This window comes from Podarcis raffonei, chromosome 6 (genome assembly GCF_027172205.1).
Source record: "Podarcis raffonei isolate rPodRaf1 chromosome 6, rPodRaf1.pri, whole genome shotgun sequence".
Classification (NCBI taxonomy): Eukaryota; Metazoa; Chordata; class Lepidosauria; order Squamata; family Lacertidae; genus Podarcis; species Podarcis raffonei.
Window position 1 is genome coordinate 18,773,084 of NC_070607.1, and position 27,683 is coordinate 18,800,766.

Sequence of the window (27,683 nt, forward strand, 5' to 3'; positions counted from 1 at the left end):
GATTTCTTTTGCATTACAACTGGGAACAGCTCTCCCCTGGTGTTGCACAATAGCAGTGACCACCCAAAGACCTCTGCATTAACTATGGACACTCTTCCCACTGCCTGCCAAAGAAACGGGCATGAGGAAAGCCCACGATGTTGGTTGTCCTTTATAACTGCCCTAAGGAAGGATAAAATTTCTTACTGAGAAACAAAAAAAATGGAGATTCCAGGGAATAAATTTAGTTGTGTGTACAGATGTTGCAAACTGAGGTATCCTTACATGAAATCCCACGGGGTGTTTGAATGTATGCTCTAAACCCCGCCCCCCAAAAAAATCTACTTTAGCACTCCTCATACTTCAAACTATCTAACTGGGGGGAGGGAGAGGGGAGAACCTGCGCAAGTTACAAGAAACTAAAGTCCGCAGAAATCATGCCGTCTTACGAGAATTCATGTAACCACACCTGACAATCATTTGCTTGACCCATTTTGAGTAAACAATACGCAGGGTACTTGAAGGGGTTTTTTCCTGCCCTTGTTTTATCCCACTCTTTGCTGGTCTCTTATTTTACGGTCAGAGGTTAAACTCCTGACCTCTCACCTTTAAGGCAAGTTTTTCTCCTCTCTTGCATAAAAAAAAAGTTTTTCACACTGTGAGCATTTAGATTAGCCCCTCTCCTTTGGAACAAAAGCCACGTCTTTGTATCGCTGGTTTGGGCATGGAGTCTGTACATCAGAGGAAGCTGCTCCTACTTAACATTCACAATAACTGTATTGTGAGGCCCCACTAAAGCCTCGTCTCTCAGTGTCTAGACTTTCACCCAACCAGCCAGAAAAAGAAAATCCTATCAAGCACTCAACTGAAAATTAACTAAGGTACCCTGTTGTGAACCTGATGAAGATGTTATTTGAACATACGGTAAAACTTTCCATTGTTTAATAGAGAGATAGGAGAAAACTTTAAGAGGCCTGAGCTTTAAACAATCATTGGCACTAATTCCCTTATGGGTCAGTACGTGCATTTTATTGGGATGCAGCTACCAGCCCTCTCTGCTCCTTTAAAGTGCACAGAGTACAAGATGACATTCAAACTGCTTGTTATTGAAAATATATTTGCCCCTGCTTTATTTAGTCTAAAGCAAGCCATTTATATATTTTTAAAAAAAACATTAAAAGTTTTTTGTGTGGCAACAAAAAAGATTCCTATGGTGAGGCATATGGCAATGGAGAAACCCACAAGCCATAGTGTGTCTTGGTACTGAGGATGCAGTTTTATAGGCTTGGGATTTTAATATCATTGATGCTTTAGAAAGAAAATGAAAGCATTTCATCAACTGATAACCACATATATTGTGGGTCTTGAATAAAGTCACCAAGACACACCAATGACATTGTGCAGAAACATGCTTATATTTCTGCCTAGTTTACTGGTAACAATTACTCAGGCTGGGCAAAGAAATTCAATCAGTATCCAGCTTGCTAGAATTTAAAGAGCTCAGGGGCTCTGAATCAAGACACCTTGGTGCTTCTTTGTCTATAGGCAACTGTTCTGCTGCAGTGACTACACTCATGCCATCTTCTAGCAGTCCAGCAAGTTTATGGACTTACTAGCAGAAGCAGTAAGTAGCAAAAACAAACACAGGATAGGAAGACAACAAACTTGAATGGATAACAGGAAGGCAAATATGTAAGAAAGTTACTTAAAAAGAAATTTGATTCAGGCGTTTCCAGGTTTCAAGTGTTTAAATGTTCTAGAATTAGCTCATCTAGCGAACCTTAAATCAACTTGAGATTTATGTTCACACATTTACTACACTACTATCAACAGATAATTTTATGAGAGCTAGTTATCAGCTTCATTATACAATGTGTGTCAGAAATATTTGGCCATTCTTACTGCATGCTTAGTCTTCAACATGTTTGATATTGTCCTTAAACACTCCTCCCACACTTTCGGAAGAGGCACAACACATCACAGCACCCTTTCCGTTCAATCTACCATCCCATTCCCATCACCTTAACAATTATTTAAAAAACACGTTACTCAGAGGGAGCTAGGAAACTCTTCTCTGTCAAAGGTCACATTTTCTTGGGAGTTTTCTGTTTGGGCTGCATGCCAATTGTAGGTGGAACTGAAACCTGTCCTTCTCTGAGGGGTTTTTTTTTCTGTTTCTCCTCACCTAGCACAGTGGGAGAAAAAGATCACTATTGCCACAGTTCTCAACTGATCACCTGTAGAGAGCTGGTCACCGAGTGAGTGTGTGTGTGTGTGTGTGTGTGTGTAGGGAGGGGGAGGCAGGGAGGGAGGGAGAGAGAGAGAGAGAGAGAGAAAGGACAGAGCTGTGCACACTGGCCTTGCTCCCAACCCTCACATGTTTAGCTGAAGGCCAGAATAAAGCCTGTGTGTACACAACTTTACATGCATTCGGCTCCTGGTTGAGCAGAGAGCACCACACCACCTAGGCTGTATTCTGACTTCCTGTGGATGTTAGAGACAGCAACAGCACTAACAATTGCACCATCCATGCATGCATAGTTTTCATGAGCAGTGGTCATGAGGCACATGCTTCAAATCTGAGCTAAATTTGGTGCTTAGGATCAGTAATGAACTGGATGGCGATAAACAAATTCAAGCTCAGTCCAGGCAAGGCAAACAGCTGGTCATTTCTCTAACCAGGATAGTGATGTTCAGCCTGGATGGGATGGGATGGGATGGAATTGCACTCCCCATGAAAGAGCCAGTCTGCAGTGCTAAGACACTGACTAATCCAGCTTTGTCACTGGAAGCCCATGGCATACAGTGTTATGTAACCACCAAATACCAAGTATGCCTGATGCGCCAAACTGCAACCCCTCCCAGACAGAGATAGCCTAGCTAAAATAGAACATAAATAGTTTACATAAAGTGTGAAGAGAAGATTCTGTTAGTTGCAGCAAGAAGAGGAGCTAGGAATAGTGCTCATCTATTGCAGGTGGGAAGGGACTACAATTTCCACAGAAGCAGGATGTAAGACTAACATATAAATGAAAAGATGCATGGATAGCCTGCTTAGTGCTGCCATTTGAAATGTAGGCCAGTACTTGGATAACCACATGCATGGCTCACTACTTCTCTTGTGGCCTTAAAAGTCTCCTACCCCAAAATGGCTAGAAGCAGCAAGACCCTCTATACAGGGTTTGTCATGAGTGACCTTCCAGCTCATATGGATAGCTGTTCAGAAGGCTATGTCAGCACAAACCAAACTACCAAGAAAAAGCATAGAACAGCATTTCCATGTAGCACTAAAAATATCCAGGTTAGGATTTCAAAGATTAAAAAGCTAAAATATCAAAGTATTTGAAACAGGGTAGGTAAGTAATTAAAATACAGAAACCTATCCCAAAGTCACACACCCCAATTCTAGTCCTAGTTACTATTCTAAAATTGTTTGCTATTACCTCAACTTCCTCCTCCCAGGTTTTTGCTATTTTCAGGTTTGACAAAACATTGGTCGCTTACAGGTGATCTGTGTATTCAGCATTCTGATTTGTTTGCACTGATTCTGTCAGGAGGTTTAGCACTATTTAGTGCTAAATTGGAGCAAAAGGCAATTGAATTTTAATCTGATTTAGCACTGAAGAGGAGGTTGTCCCTGGGAGAGGAGCTGAGCAAGTGGAAGACTGCTTGGACCCAGGGGTATAGCATGGGCAGGACAGGAAGATTGCCCCGGGTGCAGAATCTTGGGGGGCACAAACCAGCCCCCCATGCACCTGGCGCCCAAGCACTCACCCGTCAGCAGGCAGACGCTAAATGGGTGTGGGAATGGAGGGTAAAGAGCACCCTCCACGCCCCACTGGTGCTTGGGTGGGGATAGAGTGTGGAGCATGCTCTTCACCCTCTGTGCCCCGCCTGGCATATGTGTGCCGGTACATCAGCGGCGGGGGCTGGGAGAGGATGCCCTCCATGCTCACCCAGTCCCCACTGCTGATGGGCAGAAACTCATGTGCTGGGGGGGGGTCAGGGCATAGAGGGTGCTGTTCAATTTCTGCACTCTGCCCCCCCCCAGCAGTGGCAGTGGCCTCTATCCCGCTGGGGAGGGGGCATGCGGCGGCAGCCACGTCCCCATGCACATCAAATAGGAAGCAAGGAAGTAAGAGCTTAACAAGATGGGGGAAAACCCGCCCTTTCTTTAGCTGGCCTGAAAGGGAGAAAAAACCCAGAGTTGGGTATACTGCTCAAGAAGTGGGTACAATCAGAACCGTGACAAGCAACATAATCCTCTACCAAGTCAGTTCTACTAGTACATTCAGATGAGTTTACTGCCATGTAGGACTGCAACCTAAGTTTCTCTTGAGCTGAATCCGTGAATGTACTCTCTGAGCTTTATCACTGGCACAATCCTATACTTAAACCACAGCCCCAAAACTTGCGTGACTGAAAGAAGTAGCCATTATCTCCTGCAAGATGCATTTTTTTACTATCTTCTCATCCCCAAACTGAACAGCACTTTCGTGGAAATGAGTGACTCAGGAAGGAAATGTAAGATTAACACTTCAGCACAGTGTTGCTCATGCATCTCTATGGGAGGGCAAGGCACCTAAACATTAATAACAACATTCTGCATTTAATTGCACAGGGCGTTATTAAATCGGAAGGATCTAAGTTTCTATTTTTAAAAGCTTACTCACCTGTATCCTCTGTAACTTCTGCTTTGCTGAAATGAGTTTCTTATGCAATAACACATTTAAATTTCTTGTTGACCCCTTTACAAGGCAAGTAAATGAGCAACTATAGCATGCTTAGGAAACTTCATTGGTTTTGGAAGTAAGTTCTAATGACGAGAGGCAAAGTCAGTAGAGATAACTCAATCTATGTTAAGATTTGTATTGACAAAATTATGTTGAACAAACTAGACATTAATTCATTCATTTTTCTAAGGCGTCATTCATCTGAGAATCACAGGGCAGTTTACAATATAAAAACACAAAAATATGTAACATAGTAAGAAATAAAAATAATACCACACACACATGCACACAATACTAAGAAAAACCACTTGTGGGAACAAGACCCCTGAAGTTCTCATGAACTATCTGAAAGTTACATTTACAGAGATATCTGTTTGTACTGCTATCCACAGAGCATAGGTTCCTAGGTTTCTGTGGGACTTTGGCAAAAGATCACATGTGGTCTATCAGCACCACCTGATTCATTTGTGCATGTGATTCATTTGTACATGTGAACTAGGTTGAGGGTCATAATTCCCCTGCCCAAGCAATTGTGAGGAACAATTGAAGAAAATAAGTAAGAGAACTGTTGGTAGAGAACAGGAAGAGAAACAGCTTCCACCATCCAACAGAAATCTGGGGAGCTCCGGGTCATCATGGAAACAACACGTGGCAAAGCATTGCACTGAGCCTAAAAGGCAAGGATAGCAGGCACTAGAATTAAAGCCAGTAGATTGGCCCCCACACGAGGCTCCAGAAACTCTCCACATGTTTATTGCTTTATCTCCAGCATTCCTCCTCATTGCAATTCTATAGAACTTTTCATTATTTGGTTAGTTTTTAACTTTAGCTCTTTCTAGATGACATGGTATATACACTCAGCACACATGCATGGGTTGGGATGACACGCCTTGGCTCTCCCCCAACACACATGTGTTCAGCCTTACATGTATACAAACATTAAACAAGTAGGCTTGTAGGTGTGACCAAGAGCTTTCACATGTGGCCAAGTGAGAGCCACAGAACTGAAGGGCTAAATGCCCTCAGGCCTTGGACTGGCCATATCCACCTTAGAAGGTCATTGGAACTGCTCTTCTGTCTTCATTTCTGGCCTTGGACACAATTTCTAAATTGCTTCTCTGTGCCAATTCCTGCTTTTCTCATGGTTCCAACACCAGACTTGTTCCCTGACTTTGGCTTCCTGGCTGAACTCCTATCACATTTTGGGCCACTGCATATGGATCAGCTCTGATAGGGCCCCTGCCTCTGCTAGCAAATCAGCTGGTGAAATCCTGACCGTGACCCCCAAGCACTAGCCGCAATATCTTAGGAGCTACCATTTTAAGCCTTCCTATGTGACCTTTTATAGTCAAGGGGAAAACACTGGATTTCCTTTAAGGATGCTACCGCCAAATAACACTGCAAGATACAAAGTGATTTCCTAGCTTGTAAAAATAATTTCCTTGAACACCATCAAGACACAAACATTCTATGGAAAGGAAAAATGCCCTCATCAGTAGTCTAAATAAAGACAGCTCAAAGCATATCCTTGTTTCTCAAAGAGTGCATTCACAGTGGGAAGTCGTTTTGTGTTCCATTCAGAAATAACTGCTGGATTCCCCCCTCCCTTCTCTTCTGAATAAGTCCTACAGTTGTTAAATTAATTCTAGCACTGCTACACAGGGAAATTTTCTGGCTACCCTGTTACACAGTGCTAGAATTTTCTGTAAATTATTTTGAGCACTGCTCATCACTTTTGCTCCTTTTCACTCAAACATGTTCACTGGAATTAAGCAAGCCAATATATATCTGGATCCACACTTCCAGCAAATTAATGTAACTATCAGAATAGCCTGCAGATAGTAGCTTTGAAAATAAGTATCTCACCTATTTAGTGTTCTAACTTAAAAAGCAAAAAATTGAGAAAAATAAAGAACTTCAGCAGATTACAGGTAGAATTCAACTATGTATTACTCAATATTAGACGCACTGAAATTAGTGGTCCTACCTCAGCTATGTTCATTAATTTCAATGGGCCTACCCTGAGTATAACTTACTTGAATACCACCCTACATATTTGGCATACAAGCAGTGCCTAGTTTTATAATTACTCTTTTTTAGGTTTAAGCTCACAGCATTTTAGCTAATAAAGGCAACAACCAATTAACATGTGTCCGAAAGACACAATTACACATGTGTGCTGAACTAGGAAGTGACTGAAAAAGTCACAAAACACATAATAAAAAGGGTGGAATGGGGTAGGGTGGAACAGAATGGGGGTGGGGCGGGGCGGGGTGTGATGGGGCGCAGCATGCTTATACATGCTCCGCCAACTTGTGTGGCACCCATAAGAAATGGTTGTAAACTGGCAAACGTTAACTTTGTTGTATTCAATGAACTACACAGGAAGTCTGCAACTTATGTATTTATATTTATGTGCCTGACATTTTTAAAAGAAAAGTTAGCAAGGTAGTGGGAGTCCGGGAAAAACGGCATTGGCAATCGCACTCGCCATTGAACCCAATGGGTTTTGACTATACACGATTTTGGCTTTAGGTACAATCCACCCTGCATAAATTGCGGTCTTACTGCAGTCTGATCTTAGACGTCTGCACCAGCATATCTGCATGCATTCCTGTTGGCGTTCCTGCAACACCAGAGTAAGGTCAGGGCTTGTGTTGGGTCATCCAGTCATAAGAAGTATCTGTCCAAACAACAAAGCCTTACATTTGAATTCCTCAGTGGGAAGGATGTGCTCTACAGCATTATGGGCATGCTGTTGGCATTCACAGTGCTAGTAGTGGACAATGGAACAATGGAGAAAAGAACCTATTTTACAATAAATTACAATTGGGTTTACTGGATTTACATAGCAAAACACCTGTCCCAATCAGATCCTTAGGTAAAGGGACCCCTGACCGTTAGGTCCAGTCGCAGACGACTCTGGGGTTGCAGCGCTCATCTTGCTTTACTGGCCGAAGGAACCAGCGTATAGCTTCCGGGTCATGTGGCTAGCATGACTAAGCCACTTCTGGTGAACCAGAGCAGTGCACGGAAATGCCATTTACCTTTGCGCCGGAGCGGTACCTATTTATCTACTTGCACTGCATGCTTTCGAACTGCTAGGTTGGCAGGAGCTGGGACAGAGCAATGGGAGTTCACCCCGTCATGGGGATTTGAACCGCCAACAGTCTGATCGGCAAGCCCTAGGCTCTGTGGTTTAACACACAGCACCACCCGCGTCCCTTTAAAACCAGATCCTTACCATAGCATTAAAGTAATGTTGCAGTGAATCAGAGAGGAGACACAGCATTCCATCCTCTTCAAGGTGTGGGAGGACACAATACAAGCAGAGCAAGACATATATTGCTCTTTAGCAAAATACAGAGCACGCAAACTTGAAAGCAATTAGGAAAAAGATCCTCTTATGAAAACAATGTGTTGTAGAATATGAATCAAAGTTGATAGCTATGAGCCAAAGAATGGTGTGCCCAGACTTCACATGCAGGAGGAGTCCTGGGTGCCTTTCTCCCTACCCCATGATCCAACAAGCCATCCCTGATTCATAAGCATCACAAGACAGATGTTGCGGAAAGGATGTCATGAGAAGTTCTGTCGAAGAGCACTTTGAATCCTGACCAACACATTACATTTGAAGAAATGCAGTGCACTAGCTTCAATTCAGCTCTCTGGTATCAATGACTTTGCCTAGCTTATCACAAACATGGGCTTCACCCCAACCCCACACACTTTTGCCATTATAACGGAGGACACCAGAAGTATGCCAGTTCTAGTTCTGAATAGTTTAAAAAAACATATAAAGCAAAATCATCAGAGGTGGTCACCTCAGGAAGAAATGAGGTGCTATGCCAGAAGCCACATTTGCTTTTTCATATGCCAACCTGTTCAAATATAAGCTACAAGATGGGGGGGGGGGAGACTATTTTTAACAACAAAAAGAGCATGTGGCTGAAAGGAGCTGGAATCTCACCCCTACACTATAGGTGGGCAGAGCTGTGTTTGGATCAAAGCAGTCTTCTGGGCCTGAAATAAAATCAGCAATTGCACACTGACTGGGCTGCTGCTTTCTGCAGAAATGATGTGTGCAAAAGAGAACAATCCAAACTTGTAACATTTGGGAATCAAGGTTTACAAAGCCGTCTGTGTGTTGTTTATAGCTGACCTCTTTTCTTTCTGTTTTCACTAGCATGAGGAATTCTACAGAAACAGATACCAGACCACACTAAATTCATCTTCATCAACATCCTATCAGACAGCCTGCTCTACATTTTTTGGTCCGAACTGGCAAGGTGATACCAAACTCCCCACACTCCCTTCCACCCTGCATCTCCCAGGTCTTGAAGAACTGGGTCAGCCCTCCCTACTTCTAAAAGGTTAGGAATGGGGGAGGGTCACAATAATAAAGTTTCCTTGACCTGCTTCTCCTATCTCTTCCATGATATGCATACCAAATATCTTGCCAGCAGTGGTGAAGAGTGCTGCAGAAAATTCTTTGCAGACAGGAGATAAGGGAACAAGACAGTAGCAATCTCTCTCCTTCACCCACCCACCCACCCACCGACAGATTACACAGTAGTAATCATAGTCACTGAGCACACGATTTCCAAGTTATACTGTGAAGACCCTAATAACTCTCCTCCTCTTCAAACCCCCATAGGAACATAAAATATCTAATCTTTTCTATTCCTGTGTTTGTAAGTCCCATTATAATCGCTATTTGAAGAGAGCACGTCTCTTGAAAAACACTGGTTCAAGACATCCTCTAAATATGATATAATTAGTTTTCAACAAAGAATCTGTTAAATTACACCACAATACTATAGTGTTCTAACATTATAAGAGGCTGACTTTTTGTCATTTATCATGCTTGTAATGTGATAAAACACTTTTAAAAAGAAGATGACATTTAAAATACACATTTTTTACAAAGAAAATATATCTGTGGCTAAAATCAATGTTCTTAAAGTGTGAGGTGGGTTTTCCCAAAGGGCCAAGAATCATTAAGTAGTAAGGTGAAGACATAAGTAGATAATGGGAACAGAAAGAGAAGAGGAAAAAATGTCAAGAAACTATACCCCACCCAAAACAGCTCAGAAAACACTTCTCTTCTTAAAGGCACATTTAGGCCACAATTGTCCCAAGAGACATATTTAAAACCACAGCAAACCACATGCAAAGAGGTTTGTGATAGCAGTATTACAGGAGCTTTCCATGTTTGTGCAAAAAACTATAGATCTTCAGCTAGCTGAATGGTTTGTCCAGCTCCTGTATCCAGAAGAACAAAGCCAGGACCCAAAGAACCATACAACTAGCTTTGTGTGCCCAATGGGGTTTTGAATTTGTAAACAATGCCAACTTACAAGCCACCTTTGAAGCTGAAAGTTCAAAGGCAGTTTGTGATATGACATGGTGGCTTGCTGTTCAAAGTAATAATAATAATAAACCCTAGGCAAACCTATGCCCTTGGATGCACCTAAAATAGCACCTTGGACCAAGTCTTTGTATGCAAGGGAGTCTTTTGATATCAGCAGGACTTACTTTTGCATTAAAAAAAAAAATCCTTACTCAGCCAGGAAGATCATTTGGGTTACCTTGGGCTACTCACTATCATTCAGTCTAATATGCATCTCACAGGATCATGGTGAGAACGAATAAATGATCAGAATCAGGCCACTAATTGTTGCAATTGTCACTTAGTTTGAGTAACAAAGTTTGAGAATGCTTGACCCAGAAACTGAGTGTGTGATGGCTGGACAGAGCGCAGGTAGTCTGCATGCAGCCCCCAACCTCATTTTATGTGGCTCCCAGAGCCTCCGAAAACTGTCTCATTCTTTCATCCCATCAGAGTCTGTTCCTTCATTTCCACCTATTTTTTCTGGCTTTTATCCCTCTTTCTACCTTATTTCAAAATAACCGGAAGGGGTGGTCGTCTGAAAACAAATTTATAGGCTGTTGCCTTGTGCGTACATATTCTGCATCTGTATGTATGTGTGTCAATTATAAAGGTTGTGTAAGTCTTAAACCAGTCCCTATATGCAGTGGTGGACTGGATGAGGGCCAGTAGATTGAAGCTGAATTCTGGCAAGATGGAGGCCCTGTGGGTGAGTGGTTCCTAGGTCTGGTAGATAAGTTGATTGCCTGCTCTAAACAGGGTTGGGGTGAAACACACACACACAGAGAGAGAGGGGGGGGGATCATGTGTTGGTTGGGGATATTCCTGGATTTATCTTTGTCAATAGTCCAAAGAGCCTCAATGGCTTGGAGCACCTTCTATCAGTATTGGCAACTATAATAATTCTTGGATAGGAACAGTTTGGCCATGGTGATCCATGCATTGGTAACCTCGAGGTTGAATTACAGTGGTGCCTCGGGCTACAAACGCTTCAGGTTACAAACACTTCGGGTTACAAACTCCACTAACCTCGGCTTGCAAACTTCGCCCCAGGATGAGAACAGAAATCGCATGGCGGCAGCGGGAGGCCCCATTAGCGAAAGTGGTACCTCAGGTCAAGAAATGTTTCAGGTTAAGAACAAACCTCCAGAACGAATTAAGTTCGTAACCCGAGGTACCACTGTACTGCAATGTGCTATATGTGGGGTTGCCATTAAGGCCGGTCTAAAAGCTGGAGCTGGTGCAGAATGCTGTGGCTAAGCTGCTGTTAGGAGCAACCTACCACCAGTATGTAACAGTACGTAAAATAATCTTCACTGACTGCCAATTACCTACTGGAAAGAGTTTGAGGTTTTTACTGCTGATATACAAAGCCCTAAGCGGCCTAGAACCTGTTTGCATGGAAGTTCACCTCTTCATGCAACCCTGCTTGAACTCTTCTGCTACATGGCCAAAAAGATATTTTAACAAGTACTAGGCCCAGAACTTTTAGTGTGGTACCCACACTTTGCAATGCACTCCTCCCTGGAACTTGTAATCAAATCAACAATTTGTTATTTTAGGCATCTCCTTCAGGCTTTTTTATTCAACCAGCTTTTACATGGTAGCATAATTTGATAATGTTCATGCTGGTTTTTCAAAGTGAATTAACATACTTTGATTGGTCTAATTTTGTATTTTATTTCTGTTTCTTTCAGGTATACCACCACAATATTCTTAAGTGGTGGGCAGTTTATAAATTATTTAAATAAATAAGGCTATCTCCTTTTAACAGCTGGTGTTATTGTCCAGAATCAGATGTACAAATTTAAAACATCAGCTTCTGTAACTGAAATGTGGTTTCAGTGAGCCTTTAGCACACAACTGTTATGACAACACTGTGGCACTATTTGTCTATTTAAGGCAAACGTGGTTGAGATGATCACATACAACTTCCTGTTTGCTCAAAGGAGAACAAAGATGTACACCTAAATTTAAAACACAAAGGGGATAATCAAATTTCCTTCATTATTTATACCATCCCCCCGTCATTTCTATTCTGAGAACCAAATCCATATACAGTAAACGATCCCTAATTTAGCATTAAGTTGCCTACACTACAGATATAGGGTGGTGTTCAACTATGTTTTAATCAGACTCACTGAAATTAAGGAACATGGCCAAGTTAGGGCCATTATTTTCAACAGGTCTACTCTGAGTAAAACTTAGTTGACGACCTCCTACAAGGATATCAAAAGTTTATCTAACGAACAGATTAACATACAACCACAATGTACATCCGGGTATCAGCATGCAAACAACCTAAATTCTGCTTGAAACATAATGTTACCATTTAGGGAAAATAACATGCTAACACTATTGTTCTGAGACTTAATGGAAAATTCTAAGAGCATAAAATGATTTTTCAAAAGTAGCCCACCAAAGTTACTAAATTACACTCTTCAAGCCTATTAAATGAAATTAGCAATCAATACAGTGGTACCTCAGGTTAAGTACTTAATTCATTCCGGAGGTCCGTACTTAACCTGAAACTGTTCTTAACCTGAAGCACTACTTTAGCTAATGGGGCCTCCTGCTGCCGCCACGCCGCTGGAGCACGATTTCTGTTCTCATCCTGAAGCAAAGTTCTTAACCTGAAGCGTATGTAACCTGAAGCGTATGTAACCCAAGGTACCACTGTACTATCCCAGCTGGCCCTCACACAACAACATGCAAATCACTTGACAGACATCTCCCTCACTTTCAGGTCTGGATGCCTAAAAATTCATTTTCAGATATATAATTGATTGCAGAGGCCTCTACATCTTAAGAAGTTAGAAGGGTAACTGATTAACACAGTTGTTATTCCTGATAATAAAACACCCTCCAAACAGGAGCACAATTCCCAGTATTTCAACACAGGGCTGCAGATTGCAAAATGTGACCCATCGACTGCTCACTGCCTATCTCTGTTTGATGCAACTTAGCAGCACAAACCCAAATGTGACTTCCGTTCCTGAATCCTGGATACTTTTTAAGTGACCATAAAGCCTTTCTCAGTCTTCCCATCTGCTTACAAACTTCAGCATCACAATACAGTACTGGAAAGTCCTTATGGCTTGTGAGGAGACCTTCCCTGGAGCCCAAAGAGAATTTTCCCTATAGATTATGAAGGAGCAGGACTCTGGTGCTTGCTGGCTTGAAAAAGGCGTGTGGGGCCCCTGCTGCTGCTGTGCTACTGCGCTCAGAGGTAAGAGGCAGAAAAGCTGCTTTCCAGCAGGTCTTCCCTGTGTGGCTTTCCCAGCCTCTCTGGGCTTGTGGTGCTCTGATGCAGAGGGACTCCCCTGAGTAGAATCCCTTCTATAGCCACCAAATGAAGAAGGTTCAAGGTAAAGGTCCAGAAGAAAAGTTTTAAAATGTTTTAAAAGGACTGTATGAGTTTTCTCTGCTGCTGCACTACCCCACTCAACAGCTGATGGGCAGGAAACCGTTCCTTGCAGCAGGGCTTGGCTAACATCCTGCCTTCTGAAGCACTGCATCAGTGCAATGCACCCTGTACCAGCACTGAGGCCAGATCTCTTTTCCACCATGTCAGTGCAGGGGTGGTGACTGACACTATGCCAAAGATAAAAGGCTGCTATATAGGATGCCAGTCATTCTTTTACGGCATCTGTTCTCATACAGACTGGGCCAGAAGGCTGCCTAGCAAGTGGAACAGAGTCAAACAGTCTTCCCCACTTACAATGTACAGTCCACTAAATAATAGTAAAGTTCAAATGAAGGTTCAGACATGTTTGAATCAAAAGCTTGAACTTAACAAGAAGCCAGCAGTTGTTCAGCAGTAATTGCCAAGCACTTGTCTCCTTTTACTTGGTCTTAGATACGACATACTTTTTTTCAGCAAGATATATAGGGCAGAACCATCTGCTTGATGCCTTTGTATGTTCACCTGCACTAGCCACAAAGCCAAGGGCTGTCAACTTGCAAGCAGTTATCAGCAGCATCCTGCAGGTGTGGCCTGAAATGCTTTGGCCAGGATGTCTGTGAAGACTCAACACAAATTGAAATGTAACCAGTAGTATGCCTTGCAAAGTTAGTTTGGTCCAGCAATATTTCCAGTTCTGGGGAAGGGTTGTAGCTCCGTGGCAGAGCATATGCTTGGTGTGCAAAAGATCCAATGTTCAATACCCAGCATCTCCAGGCAGGGGTAGAAAAGCCTGAGACCATGGAGAGTAGATAATAATGTGTTAGATCAGGGTTTCCCAAATGTGGGTCTCCAACTGTTTTTTGGACTACAATTCCCATCATTCCTGACAGCTAGGGATGATGGGAATTGTAGTCGAAAACCAGCTGGAGATCCAAGTTTGGCAAATCCTGAGCTAGATGGACAAATGGTCTGACTCTGTATAAGACAGCTTCCTATGTTCCTAATCTTAGACTGAATTGCAATATGAGCTGGAAAACCTCACACAGAAGGAAACAAATGTTTTGGTTAGCAACCAAACCATCAAGGAAGTTGCTCTCCACCCAAAAGTGGTGCCCACTGCGGGCTTAAACAGTAAGCACCAGGTTCCTTTCTGGTTCAGCAAAGACTAGTGTCATTTTGTTACACAGACAGGCATCTTTCTTCCTCAATCACACAACAAAAGTGGAAGAAGCTGTCAATGTGAAACTGACAAATCTTAATAATATTAGTGATAACACACTAGAATTTCTGCTTTCTTAAGGCCTCCACGTGATTTTACAATATATATATATATTAAATGTAATGTTGTCTGCTCAAACTATATTTTTCAACCTGTTTCTACCAACCTCAGCAGCCATATACAACAGCCCACCAACTGAAAATGAAAAGTTCTCTGAAAGGAGAGTGGGGATGGCATGTCAAGCAAGTGGCCACCTACAACACACAGTTGGTGAGCCGCAATTGGCTTGAAGAGTCCGTGTTTTCTTTTTTGAGGAATACTTCTAGTCTATTTTATCTCACTTCAAGATCCAAGGCAGCTTATAATATTAAAAAGCTAATACAAAAGTTCCTAGGAAGCTCAGAAAATATATTTTATTTTTCAGCATCAAGGCAAACTTGGCTTAATCCCCAAAGCCCCCCCCCCGAAATAACAGCATAATCACAATATGCCAAAAAACCAAGGAGCAACAAAGCTAAACAGGCTTCCTGGGAAGTGGAGTTCCAAACCCCAGATTCAGTTACTAAAATGGCCCTATCATATATGAACACCTGCCTCATACCAGACAGCCGGGCAGGGGGAGAAGGAAGTCACAAAGCAAGGTTTTGGATGAGGTAAGGCATCAATAATCAGAGGTGGGAGGGAAATCTGAGCAACGATGGGGAGAAATTGCCATTGATGCCCAAATATTACATATAAGAAGTAACACGACACAACCTTTCCATCAACTGCAAACTAGAGAAGTGTTAATGTGAATAAAGTGACTCCTATCAGAAGATACGTATCAATTACAAGATAACAAGCCAGCATTACACTATTTTTAAAAAAATACTTCAGCAAAAGGGTTTTTAAGAAATACAGAAAGATTTAGAAAATTTCCACCACTGGACATTTTTCAACAAAAATCCGATAACTGTATAGGTCATATTAAGGTCTTTTTGCCTCCTAGCCCAGTCTTTCCTGCTGCTCAGTCTTTGCAGGGAGACCATAATTTTCTGCTTCTGATATTTCTACAGCAACACTTATGACTGTGATGTCATAAACTCAACCCCAACTTCACAGCAAGATCAAGCACAGTGAGCAGATGGGATGCAAAGAAGAAAGCCCATTTAAAATACAAATCTCTTTCATAAAGAAGAAAAGGCTGCAGGCACAGAGGGTGAATGGGTCTCATTTCTAAGTATGACATATTCAAAAGATTATCCTAGCATGAAAATCTATTTAAGGCTAGACCTGCAACAGACCAAGTAACTGTATAATTCACTACATTTTATGTTAAATTTATTAATTTAAGTTGAAGGTAGAAAATGCTAGTCAGAGGAGGAAGGACTGTTATCAGTATCAAGATAGAATAGGGGAACATGTTTAGAGAGTGGGAGGAAATAAAAGAGTTATGGTTTTAAACACACAACCTCAAACTGTGCTCATTCAGCTCAGACAGAAAGTCCCCCACCTTCACCAAATGTACATACAGTGGTACCTCTGGTTAAGAACTTAATTCGTTCTGGAGGTCTGTTCTTAACCTGAAACAGTTCTTAAGCTGAGGTACCACTTTTGCTAATAGGGCCTCCCGCTGCTGCCGTGCCGCCGCCACACAATTTCTGTTCTCATCCTGAAGCATAGTTCTTAACCCAAGGTACTATTTCTGGGTTAGCGGAGTCTGTAACCTGAAGCACTGTAGCCCGAGGTACCACTGTAGCTATGCCTTCCTATACAACATTAGGGTCCCTGTTAGTGGAGGGATGTGGAACTTCAGTCCTGGGGGCCAAATGCAACCCTCCAGGCCTGTCTGTCTGGCCCTTAAGACTCTTCCCAGGCCACATCTCCCACCAGTTCTGTGTTCTTGAACTGTGACCATGCTTCTTCCTTGCCTTGGTGGAGCACAGATAAGAATTTGTGAGTGCATGTAGAAGGCAGCCTACTGTACAGAAGTAAAATTCACCTTAGGTGCTCTGCCCACTTTTGCCTCGGACCCTACCCACCATCGATATGTGGCACTGGAACTACATTTTTAAGAGTTGTTTCCTGTGATCCTGGAATAAAGTTTAATAAATGACTCTATCATATGGATAAAGCCCTAGGCAGGGCAATGTTTTACTTGTCATTTGAAAAAGATCAGGTCCTTTTAAAAATTTATTTGATTCAGAATTAAATCCAAAGATGGGAGGGAATGGATGCAGCTGAAGATCTGGGACACAAGATGAAGCTCAAAATTATTTGGAAGTAAATTTTCCTCTATGGCCCCAGATTATCATTAAGTTCCTTCAAATCCTACAATTCTGTGATATTGACCTTGAAAGGGTCCTATTTAGGAAATAAGCATGTGCTGAATTTGTGAATTCAAGACAGAAAAATGACCAAACTAATCTCTTGCAAAGCTGAAAATATTATTTACACATACTGTGCCTTAACAGTCAGATGAATTCATAGTATTCCCAGTATAATGCTGTGTCCTCATTATACTGTGCTACCAACAATTGACAGACTATGATAGGACTCTGCCTTGAGACCAAACTAAATTAAATATAACACAGACAGAAGTGATAATAAGTAATACAGGGTGGAACCTTACACCTGTAAGAAAATAATTAAGCCTTTTCAAAAAGTGTTTACTTGTTATTGCCAGCAAATCCTCTCATTTAAAAATACATTGACTAGGACGTGGCCTGGAAGGCTGGTATGAAAATCTAACTCATACAGCGATTATTTCCAAAGTGCAGAGTGTAACTACCCAACTCTCACCATATGAAAGAGCAACCTAGACACAAAGGGCAAAATGAAAAGGGGAAGGCAGAGGAAGACATACAAAAGAGACATCTAAAAGCATCCGTCTCTCTGACCCAAATCATAACTAAGGTGGCAGCTGCAGCAGTATGTGAGGGAAGTTAAACCTTAACCAAAAAAATTTAAAAAATGGTAACCAGATCAGAAGCTAAGGCAGGTATGAAATTCAAAGAAAACAGACAAGGATATCGCTCTTGAGAAGGCCTGGCTCAAGAATATTTTCCACCTTCCCCTCCTCACCCAGTTACAGCCCACTTTCCAGTCATAGTGCCCTGAAAGAAAGCTTGCAACAATGAATTATCAAAAAGTCCCAAAACCAGAATGAGTTTGATCCAATGATTTCCTTATTCCATCAGAGGAAGGTAAACTTTCATCTATCCCAATGAAAGTCACTAAAACGATAAACAACAGGACTGAATAAAAACCAAACATAATAATTTTACCCTGCCAAAACAGGCCTTGGGTGTCCTTCCCAACAACCTTTATGGAGGTCAACCTGCAGACTTCGTGAAGAAGTGTATCACACAAAACAGCTACCGAAGAAACCCCACTCCTAGAGAATCCCATTGTAAGCTCAGATAAAGAATGTACCTGGCAACCATTTAAATGGTCTTAATGGTACATAATGCTTAAAAGCTACGCGACTACATCTAGAGAAGCCTCTGGCTTACACACTCCCCCTTCTAGTGTGGACACAAGAAGAACAAAAGCTTTTGCTTCTATTTTTGACGAAATACAATTTCACTATTTCTTCCAAAGCCAAAGGAACTGTGGTCAATTTACACTGTGGTTAACTCAAACAGGCCAGGATCTATTGTGGCTTGTTCACTAACAAGAGTTTGAAGTAATCAGAGTTTCACAAGTTCAGGCTAACAGGGAACTCTGATTAGTTTAAAAGCAGAAGCAGAAGCTTTAAATCTGCTCTTCATGGCCATATCAGAGGAGCAAATGAACAAACCCACAGTTCATTCAGACTCAGTCCATTAACACTAAACTATTGCTTAGCACTGCAGTCAAACCAGCCCAGTGTGGTAGGAGTTTATATAGAAGGCCTTTTATAAAGGCCCAAGCCATTGAGGAATCTGAAAGGTCAGCTCTGGCCCTTTGAATTTCGCTTGGAAATTAACTGGCAACCAGCAGAATAATATGGGGTTGCCAACTCAAACAATATATTCTGGATCCAGCGGAGTCCAGCAGTTTTACACACATATGCACATGGAGTTCACCACAAAAGCCACACACACAGATGACAGGCCAACCAGCCAGCAAAAGTATAGCAACTCTTGCATGATACAGTCCAAGCAAAGTGCCTGTTAATAATCCTACTGCAGCATTTTGGATCAACTGAAGTTTCCAGACTGTTTTCAAGAGCAGCCCCATTCATCCAAGAAGCATGAAGGACTAAACTAAAATACACATAGTGCCAAGTGTGATTATTCTAGAAAAGAAGAACTGAATTATCAAAAAAAAAGTTACTACACACAAAAAAAGAAAAGCTGAGACATGCCTAAATGCTTTATAGATCTAATATGATCTATAGATCTTTATAGATCTAATATGAGAAGTACAAAGTACTGGAGTGCACACAAAAAAGTCTCATGATCAGAAAATTGTTTGTTTTAACCAAGAATGAGAATAGAATCAGGAGTCAAGTATAGGAGGAACTGAATGGAGGACCAAAGAGTGAACTTTAAGTAAGGAAACAGAAACAAGTGCAAAGAACGAAAGCAAAATGCAGTGTTGGAAAGACATGCAATCTAACAGGAACCATGAAATGGTGTTGCACACAGCAGATCAGGGAATGGGACAAGTCAATGACATGAATAAGTTCATCCTATGATAACCTGAACAATGATGCAGTCCAAAGACAAAACAACCCACAGGGCCACAATACCTTGGTGAAACAAACCAGCTGAGATTCGGTATAGAAGCAGCCCATAATATTGCAAACAACAAATGTTTGAAATGACAAATCTTGGCAATGTCTTATACGGCAGTATTTTCAACGGCTGATCATTGCTACTGCTCAATGACTAGAGACCTCAATGCTGTTCATACCATTTCAAAAGCTCCGCATAAAGGCACAAAAACACTTCTGCTTTGGCTTACTGAGTTTCTCCCCACAACACTAGAAAAACTTTCAAAGTTTGTGGTTGCATAAACGAAGGCAAACCACATAGCATATTTCTGAAGAGGTTGTTTAAGCATGTTATTCCTGTACCTTTCATACAGAGTGGACCAGAAGTAGCCGTCAACAGTAGAAGAGATGCTGTTTCCTTTTTGAAACATGCATCTTCATTTCACCTCATTTTATTTGTCACAGACATGCTAGAAACAAGATATTGTGTATATTTTTCTCATGTTTGTAGTATCTAAAAAGTCTAGTATCTGCTGCCTCAAGTAATTTAGTCCTAACAGGTTTGTTCACAACCCAAGTTGCAGAGGTGTCATTAATAAGGAAGGAATAGGCCATCCAGTGCCCCAAGCCTAATGAAAGAACCAAACAAATAAAAAGAACTGATTTACACAGTTAGGAAAAAAAAATCACATGACACAGCACTCTCAGGATGGTACCATTTCAAGATGCAGGGAAGACAGCAAATGTGACGACTTTCCTTCAAGAAAAATTCACTCCAAGTAGAAAATTAGCACTAGCCAGCAGCCTCCCCCATACACGCTAACTCTCCACAAGCAAATTATATGATTCTGCATGCCAGAAACTAAGACATGGCTCCCCGCCTATATCCTTAAATGGTACAGTCCTGAAATAGCATGGCTACTTACAGGGGCATAGCCAAAGAGAAAATCACCTGCTTAAAACATTCTAATTATACATACTGCTAAACACAACTTATTAAATTCATTAGAATGTGCAAATTGAAAAAGGTCAGAAAAGCTAAAGCATGAACTTAAAGTAAGATGCATGTCTCCAATTAAATATTATATTTGTCGCAACTAACAATAATAGGGGTAAATAAAACACATGTAACATAGTAAGCTGTAATTAATTTTCCTATTATTGAAAATCTAGTGTCATAAAAAAACCAATTTAAGCAATAATTAAGCATGTGTCTTTCGATATATTGCCTACATTTAAAAAGATATGTGAAATAAATAACCTGAACATATATTTTGCACCTTTAATTTATATGGATGAATACAAATGGCTAAAGTATATTACCTTCATTTTCAGAAGCCTGGCATTTTACCTGTAGCACCAAATCAAAAGTACTCTCTGGATTTTCCCTGGAAGTAAAAACAAAACATTTAATTAGTTATGCATGCATCACAAGAATGCAAACTATCTGATTACAAGGGTATTATCGCTGCTTTTGGTTAACAGTCAACTGCATGTTGACTTTAAATTGTTCTCCTCGTATCACAAAGATATTCCTCTCTATCAATCCATGATGAGATACACACATAATTGCATCAAGATTCATGTCCAACAAACAATTTTCAATCTTGCAGGACAGGTGGTGTTCAAGTAATACACAATCTGTTTCCACGTGGATCTGACCACTGGATGATGGGAGGAGGGCTCATGTGGGGGGGAAATAGTCATGTGAATCCACACGGAGGCTGACAAATGCAGTGACTCAGATACCCTGTCACAAATTAGAAGTAACATTTGCTTTTATGTTCTAAGAAAAATGATTACTTTTCCCCCCAATAGTGAGCAAAAAAACCAACTACAAATATGAGATTACTTATTTCAGGGGGGCAACGTATACAAAAATGTGTTATCTATCTAATTTGTTGTCATGTTTCCTTACAGTCCTGTACATCAGCCAGCTCATATTAAAACGCTGAAATAAAAATCAAACTTTTAAAGTCAAAGAATGTCTTGTTTTTGAAAAAAGAACTGAGAGCTCAGCGGCTGAAAACCACTCCCTATTTAAAGCCATCAGATTGTGGACCATTCTCCCACACAAGGGCCATCAGTTTTTTTGGATGAGTGGATGGTTTCCCTCCCGCTACATTGTTGCACTGCTATTTTGCTGCTCTTGTAACTTTGTTTAGTTTTGTGGTTTTAAACTTTCATTAATTGCATATTGTTTTGAAATGGTGATATTTTATGTAGCCCACCCTGGGGCCATGTGTGGAAGGGTGGGCTATAAATAAATGAAACCGTATAAATAAATAAAGCATTCAGGATTAAACTGCTTCAGAGTTGGTTTCATGTTGTGAATATGGCTCTGAAAAAATAGCATGGAGCGATCACTTCCCATGCAAACTCCGTCCCAAGTTCTTATGACAGTACCAGTATTTCCTTCTAATGTCATGTAAATGTTTTGGGAGTCGGTGTAATGTACCAAGCAGACAGATCTGGACTAGAGAAAGCTGGGTTTAAATCCTCACTCAGCCATGAACCCAATCTCACTGCATGACCTTGGGCCAGTCTGGTGCTCACTTAACAATCCTAGTTACACAAACCAGTTTATTGGTCCGGGAATTAACTATGTGCTATTTGCAAACTTGGGATAATGCCAGGATTCTAAATGATTACTTCAGAGATTATTGGCTAAAAAGTGCTTATCAAATGCAGTTTACTTCATATGCACGTAACCTCTTCAAGAAGAATGCTGGGCTCAGCACGACTAATAACAACAGAGAAACCACTATACAAGCAAGCAGTAATTATTTCAGGAACAGGAACAGCATGTAGATGAAGAGAGAAAAAGAAGTTTCCTCTGAAGTTACAAGAGGAATAAAAGTCACTAGAGGGTTGAGCATTGGAAGGGGGATTAGCAGAAAACCACCACCCAAAATAACCAATGTAAGAGAACAAAAGAGAGTTACACTGCAGCTTCACTAATGAAGAAATGTTTGTTTAAACCAAGAGACCAGAATCCAGAACCTAAGGGTTAGACTGAAGGAAGGAGAGTCGCTCTTCAGGTAGGAAGAATTCTGTCCATTTCACCGCTGCCTTTTTTGAACCACTTTTTAAAAATAATAATAATAATAATACAAACAAGAACCTTCTCAAGCAAGTTAGGCCCCATAGATAAATGGAAGATTTGTTTGCCATCTTGGATCAGACAGAGGAACTCTTTAATTCATCATAACAAGAACTGAGCCACATAATCTTGTGCTGATCTGCTTCCTTATTGGATTCAAATATATGGAACAGAGTTATCCCTTGGAACTTTATAGTTTTAATAGGGTTTGTCTTTGAAACCCTTTGGGTTTTTTTTCCTTTTCTCTGTTTTGTTTTTTGTAATTAATTTTGGGGGGTAATCAGGTATCAGTTGGAAATTTGAACTGAAATTGAAATATTAACACACATACCAATTATGATATAATTTTGCTAGGTTCTAAGTGATAATGGTAAAAATGTCAGAATGACACCTGAGGAGCTATGAACAAACTATGAGCAAATGTACTAATTTTGTTTTAATGTTTATGTTTTTTCTGTATTTGTAATTTAAATTGTCAGAAATAAAAAGATTTTTTTTAAAAAAAGTAATAATAGATTCTCAAATAACATATGTTACCATGCCCTTGTAGCCCCTGATGAACAAAACAGGTAAATACAGAGTCAGAAGTCATCTTCTCTTGATCATGTGACTGAATAGTAAGTACATAAGTCAAAGCAGATGTAGTAGAAGCAACTGAGGATGTAGATGCTGCACTCAAGAAGGTCAATTGGAGAATGGGACAACTCACCCAAAAGGATGCATAGAGATTTTAATTTGTGTGATGTAAAATGCAAGCTAAATTGAACAATATGGTTGTGACTGTGAGCCATTTCTATCACACACTTCCTTTTCTTCTTTTTACTACAATATTGTACTGTACATCCTGAACCAAAATTCACAGAAGGTAAAAGCGCCCACCTCCTTAATCCCCTGAAAATTCCAACACACACATACCTAACTTCAATTTGGGGTGGGGAATTAATACTATCATGCCTATCCACATACAAAATATGATTTGCCATACAATCCTCTGCATGTTTACTCAGAAATAAGTCCCAATGGATTCAATGGAGCTTGCTCCCAGGTAAGTGTGCATAGGAATGTAGGCTTATTTGAGAGTCCAATTTGGATCCCTCCTAAAACAGCTGCAATACAATTTGGGCAGTTCAGTCTGCTTCTAACAGCAGAGGTACCCACAATGACTAAAAAAGAAACTTTATATCATAACAGGCCTTCTAACTGTAACCACAACTTCTTGTCACAGGAACTAGATAAGTATCTCATCAATTCAGTCTCTGAAATGATAGTGGTAAATTTTTGTGCTTCCTGCTGTGCATATCTACAAATTTGCTTCCACAAGAAGGCCTTTCAAGTTTATTTGTCCTTCACACCATATTTTAAAGTGTCAGCCCAGAGCAATAAATGTCAGACAGGCTTTCAGGTCTATTCCAAACGGTTCATCATAAATAGATTACTGTCACTTTGTTAGAGTGGAGGTTAAACTTCTTATCACTTTAAAACTACTCGGAACCTAAAGTTCAGCAAGTCTCACAGGGTCAAGGCTTTAACTGCAAATAAGAGGGAAAAGCCCAATCATTCACTTTGCAAATATATCTGCTTTAGAATTGGCTAATGCAGTCAAAATGTATATTGGCTTACAATTCAATGTCAAAACAGTAAACAAAGACCGATTTAGGAATTCTTTGGCATCTTCTTTTCACATCTGGACTAGTCACCGGAATTTCTTTACCAAACTAATACCCCACAACCCTAAAATGCCCTCTATTGCAACTGGGGAGGGGTCCCCATAACACTGCAGGGTCCCCCAATGCCAAACCACTATTTCATAGACTCTAGTATGAGTGTTTTGACAGGCTGCAGGGTCCCCATGATATGCCATGCATATTCAGCCAACCACGTGCAGGCTTCAGGGAAAGGCATGATGATCTTCGCAGAAATTAAAGCAGCACCCAGTTCCTGTCAAATATGTGGCTGACAGTCAGGGAGGGAGGTAGAAGAGAGGAGGAGGACTCCTCCAGTAAGGTATAGGAGTCTGAGTGCCAGATGTTCATAAGGAGGCTGAAAATGTGCACTGGAGATGTTGAGGGAGGGGTTCCCCATGCCAGCTGGCAGTAGAGTTGCCAACTTCAAAACATCCTCCACCCTAGCCTGCTCTTGTACCTTTAGCAACTGCTTAGTTCCTGAAAGTCACGGGGAGAAGCTTTTCACAGCACTGTCACCTGGTGAACTGTGCAGAGGTCAAGCTGCTGTTTAAAAGGACCCAGGAGGAGGAGGAGACATTTTTAATTAAGTTAAAGCTGTCAGATGTGTAAAGGACAGTGGAAATCTTCAGTTACCTATGATGTTTGTGAAGTGTTTATCAAGAGGGTATACATATAAGGAAGGATAATATTGGGGGGGTATTGGTTTGTTTCGTTCTTGTTTTTTATTAGGTACTTTGTAATTTTACCTTGCTTTTTCATGCTGCAAATCTACAGCTGAGATCTACAGCCCCGAGATCTACAGCTGAAGGGTGGGACACTCCCATGCCTACTGAAATGGCCAGAGTGCTGGGGGGAGGTGGGGATCAGGGTTTGAATCTCCCCAACTCAGCAGTTCATTTGGGTGAGCTTGGGCCGGTCACCACCTCTTAAAGGTAAAGGGACCCCTGACCATTAGGTCCAGTCATGGCCGACTCTGAGGTTGCGGCGCTCATCTCGCTTTCTTGGCCGAGGGAGCCGGCGTACAGCTTCCGGGTCATGTGGCCAGCATGACTAAGCCGCTTCTGGCGAACCAGAGCAACGCACGGAAACACCGTTTACCTTCCCGCCGGAGCGGGACCTATTTATCTACTTGCACTTTTGACGTGCTTTTGAACTGCTAGGTTGGCACAACGGGAGCTCACCCCATCCCTGGGGATTCGAACCGTTGACCTTCTGATCGGCAAGCCCTAGGCTCTGTGGTTTAACCCACAGTCCCTCACCATCTCTTACTTTGCCTCTAACCTCCCTCGCAGGGTCGTTGTGAGGATGAACTGTAGTGGGGGGGGGCAGAACCAGGTGACCACCTTGGTAGGTAAATATGCAAATGAATAAGACGGGGTGGGGGGGAGAGATGGAGGGCGTGCAGGTGGTCTTTGCGCCATCCAGGTAAGGGAGCTTGCGCGGGTGGCTGCTGACCCTGACCCTGACCCGCGGAGACGGGGTGGGCGAAGGTCTTTCCTCTGCGGCTTCTCCCTCTCCTGCTGCCAGTGGGGCTGAGGTGTGGGGCGAGCGAGGGGAGAAGGCTTCGCGGCCTAGCCCCACGCCGACGCCTCCCCCGGCGTCCCCTCAGCAGTGGCTCCAGTAGCAGCGACCCCTTCCTCCTCCCTCCGCCTCCGCCTCCCTCCTGGCCTCGGCGCCTCGCCCTCCCTGCCGCGTCCACTCACTTGATCCGGCAGTCCATGGTCGCATCTCGGGGGCGCCTGGGAGGAGGAGGGCGGCAGCACCACCACCACCACCCCCGGCGCGGAGGAGACGCGAGGCGGGCGCCGGCCCGGCCTGGGCGGAGGAGGAGGCGGGAAAAGGGGCGCGAGGGTCTCCTCGGCCCTCCTCCCTGCTCGGCGCTCTCTCGCTCGCTCTAGGCCCCGGGGCGGAGGCCGGGCGAGGCTCCCAGGGGCGTCCGGGCCGAAGGTGGCCGCCGCCGGCCTCTCGCTCGCTTCGTCGGCAGCCAGAGCAGCAGCGGCGGCGGCGGCGCCTCCCTCTCTCTCCCCTCAGAGGCGTCTCTCTCCCAGTTCCTGTCGCGGCTTCGCCGGCACCTGGCGGGAAGCAGGAAGCCCGGACCAGAGACGCTTCCCGGGGCTGAGGCTGCCTGGCCTGGCGTGAGGGGAGGAGAAGCCGCAGGAGCCGCCGCCGCCGCTGCTTCTCACCGTAGTAGTAATAGTAGTAGCAGTGCAGCGACTGAGGGAGGTTGCCAACTGACGCGGGGCGCGCGCGCTCCTGCGGGCCTTTTTCGGCCACCGGCTGCCCGGCCCGCGGGAACCAGAAAGTTGCACTTTTATAGCGCAGGAGCCGGAGGACTCGGCGCCGACTCTGCTGAACAGCCCCCTTTTTTTGGAGGGAAGTTGGCAACCGTCCACGTCAAGGGACACAGTCCACGGCGCGCGAGATCTGGGTTCGAATCGCTGCTTGCGCCCGGCCTTGTTTCCCTGGGCCTGATAATTTCCCTCACGAAGGGTGGAAGAGGCGCCCTCCACCTGTCCCCGTGGGAGCCACCCAGTCGGAAGCTGGAGGGGAGGGCTGGGTGTGATATATATATATATATATATATATATATATATGTGTGTGTGTGTGTGTGTGTGTGTGTGTGTGTGTGTGTATACACACACACACATATACATATATATACACACACACATTATACACACACACACAATAAATAGGAAGTGTATGCTAAGAACATATTGTTCGTGGCTGCAGATTCTCCCCAGTATTTATTGTTGGTTAACTCAGTCTCAGGGCAGTGAGCCCCACGTTGGTGAAAGATTCCTGTGTGGCAGGGAGTTGGACTATGATCCTGGTGGCCCCTTCCAACACTTCTTTGATTTGAAAAACGATTCTCCAAAAAAATAAAAATTGTTTGCTATTTAGATATCCAGCAAGTTAGGAAGCCTCTTCTCTCTGTCCACCTCTCCCTTCCTTCTTAGACAAGTTGCCATATTTCTAACCCCTGGCAGGGCTCCTGTGCTTTTCGCAGCTACTTTGACGAAATACATTTAACAGGCGCAGCTGACGTGGAGGGGTCTAATCTTGCCTGTTTAATTTTTACCTCTCGTTGCAGCTGTTAAACATACAAGCAGTCTGCAAGGGGAGTAGGGGTTGTCATATTCTGAAGAGCAAAAAAAGAGGACACATTTGCTGACTTCAACTTTATAACCATGGATCACTATGACGACTCGTGGAAAAGAGGACGTGTCCTGGAAAAAGCGGACATATGGCAACCCGGCTCCCACTTCCAGGATGGAAAACTTCCTCTCTGTTTGCAGCCCACACAGCCTATGAACGTACGCGCAAGCATATTCTCAATAATGCACATTAGTTGCCCCTCTTGTGTTCAGAAGTAAATCAAAGGAGTTTATTTCCAAACAGTTGAGCAACTATCTTAGAATCATAGAATAGTAGAGTTGGAAGGGACACCAGGGGCCAATCCAGTCCAGCCCCTGCAAAAATAG

At 42.7% G+C, this 27,683-nt stretch overlaps 1 protein-coding gene across 3 annotated transcripts in view; it reads right to left on the minus strand.

Annotated features, from left to right (window-relative positions):
• Nucleotides 1-26,372, minus strand: part of DENND1B (DENN domain containing 1B) — a 170,085-nt gene extending 143,713 nt beyond the window's left edge. The window contains exons 1-2 of one of the 3 annotated variants that reach the window (XM_053391487.1): nucleotides 25,902-26,372; nucleotides 20,734-20,798 (exon numbers count right to left, since the gene is read on the minus strand). In XM_053391487.1, coding sequence (XP_053247462.1) covers nucleotides 20,734-20,798; nucleotides 25,902-25,918 — 82 coding nt within the window. In that variant the 5' untranslated portion in view covers nucleotides 25,919-26,372. The remainder of the gene's footprint in view (nucleotides 1-20,733; nucleotides 20,799-25,901) is intronic. The other 2 variants (XM_053391486.1, XM_053391488.1) reach the window with 2 other exon arrangements.
• Between the last annotated feature and the right edge of the window lie 1,311 nt (nucleotides 26,373-27,683).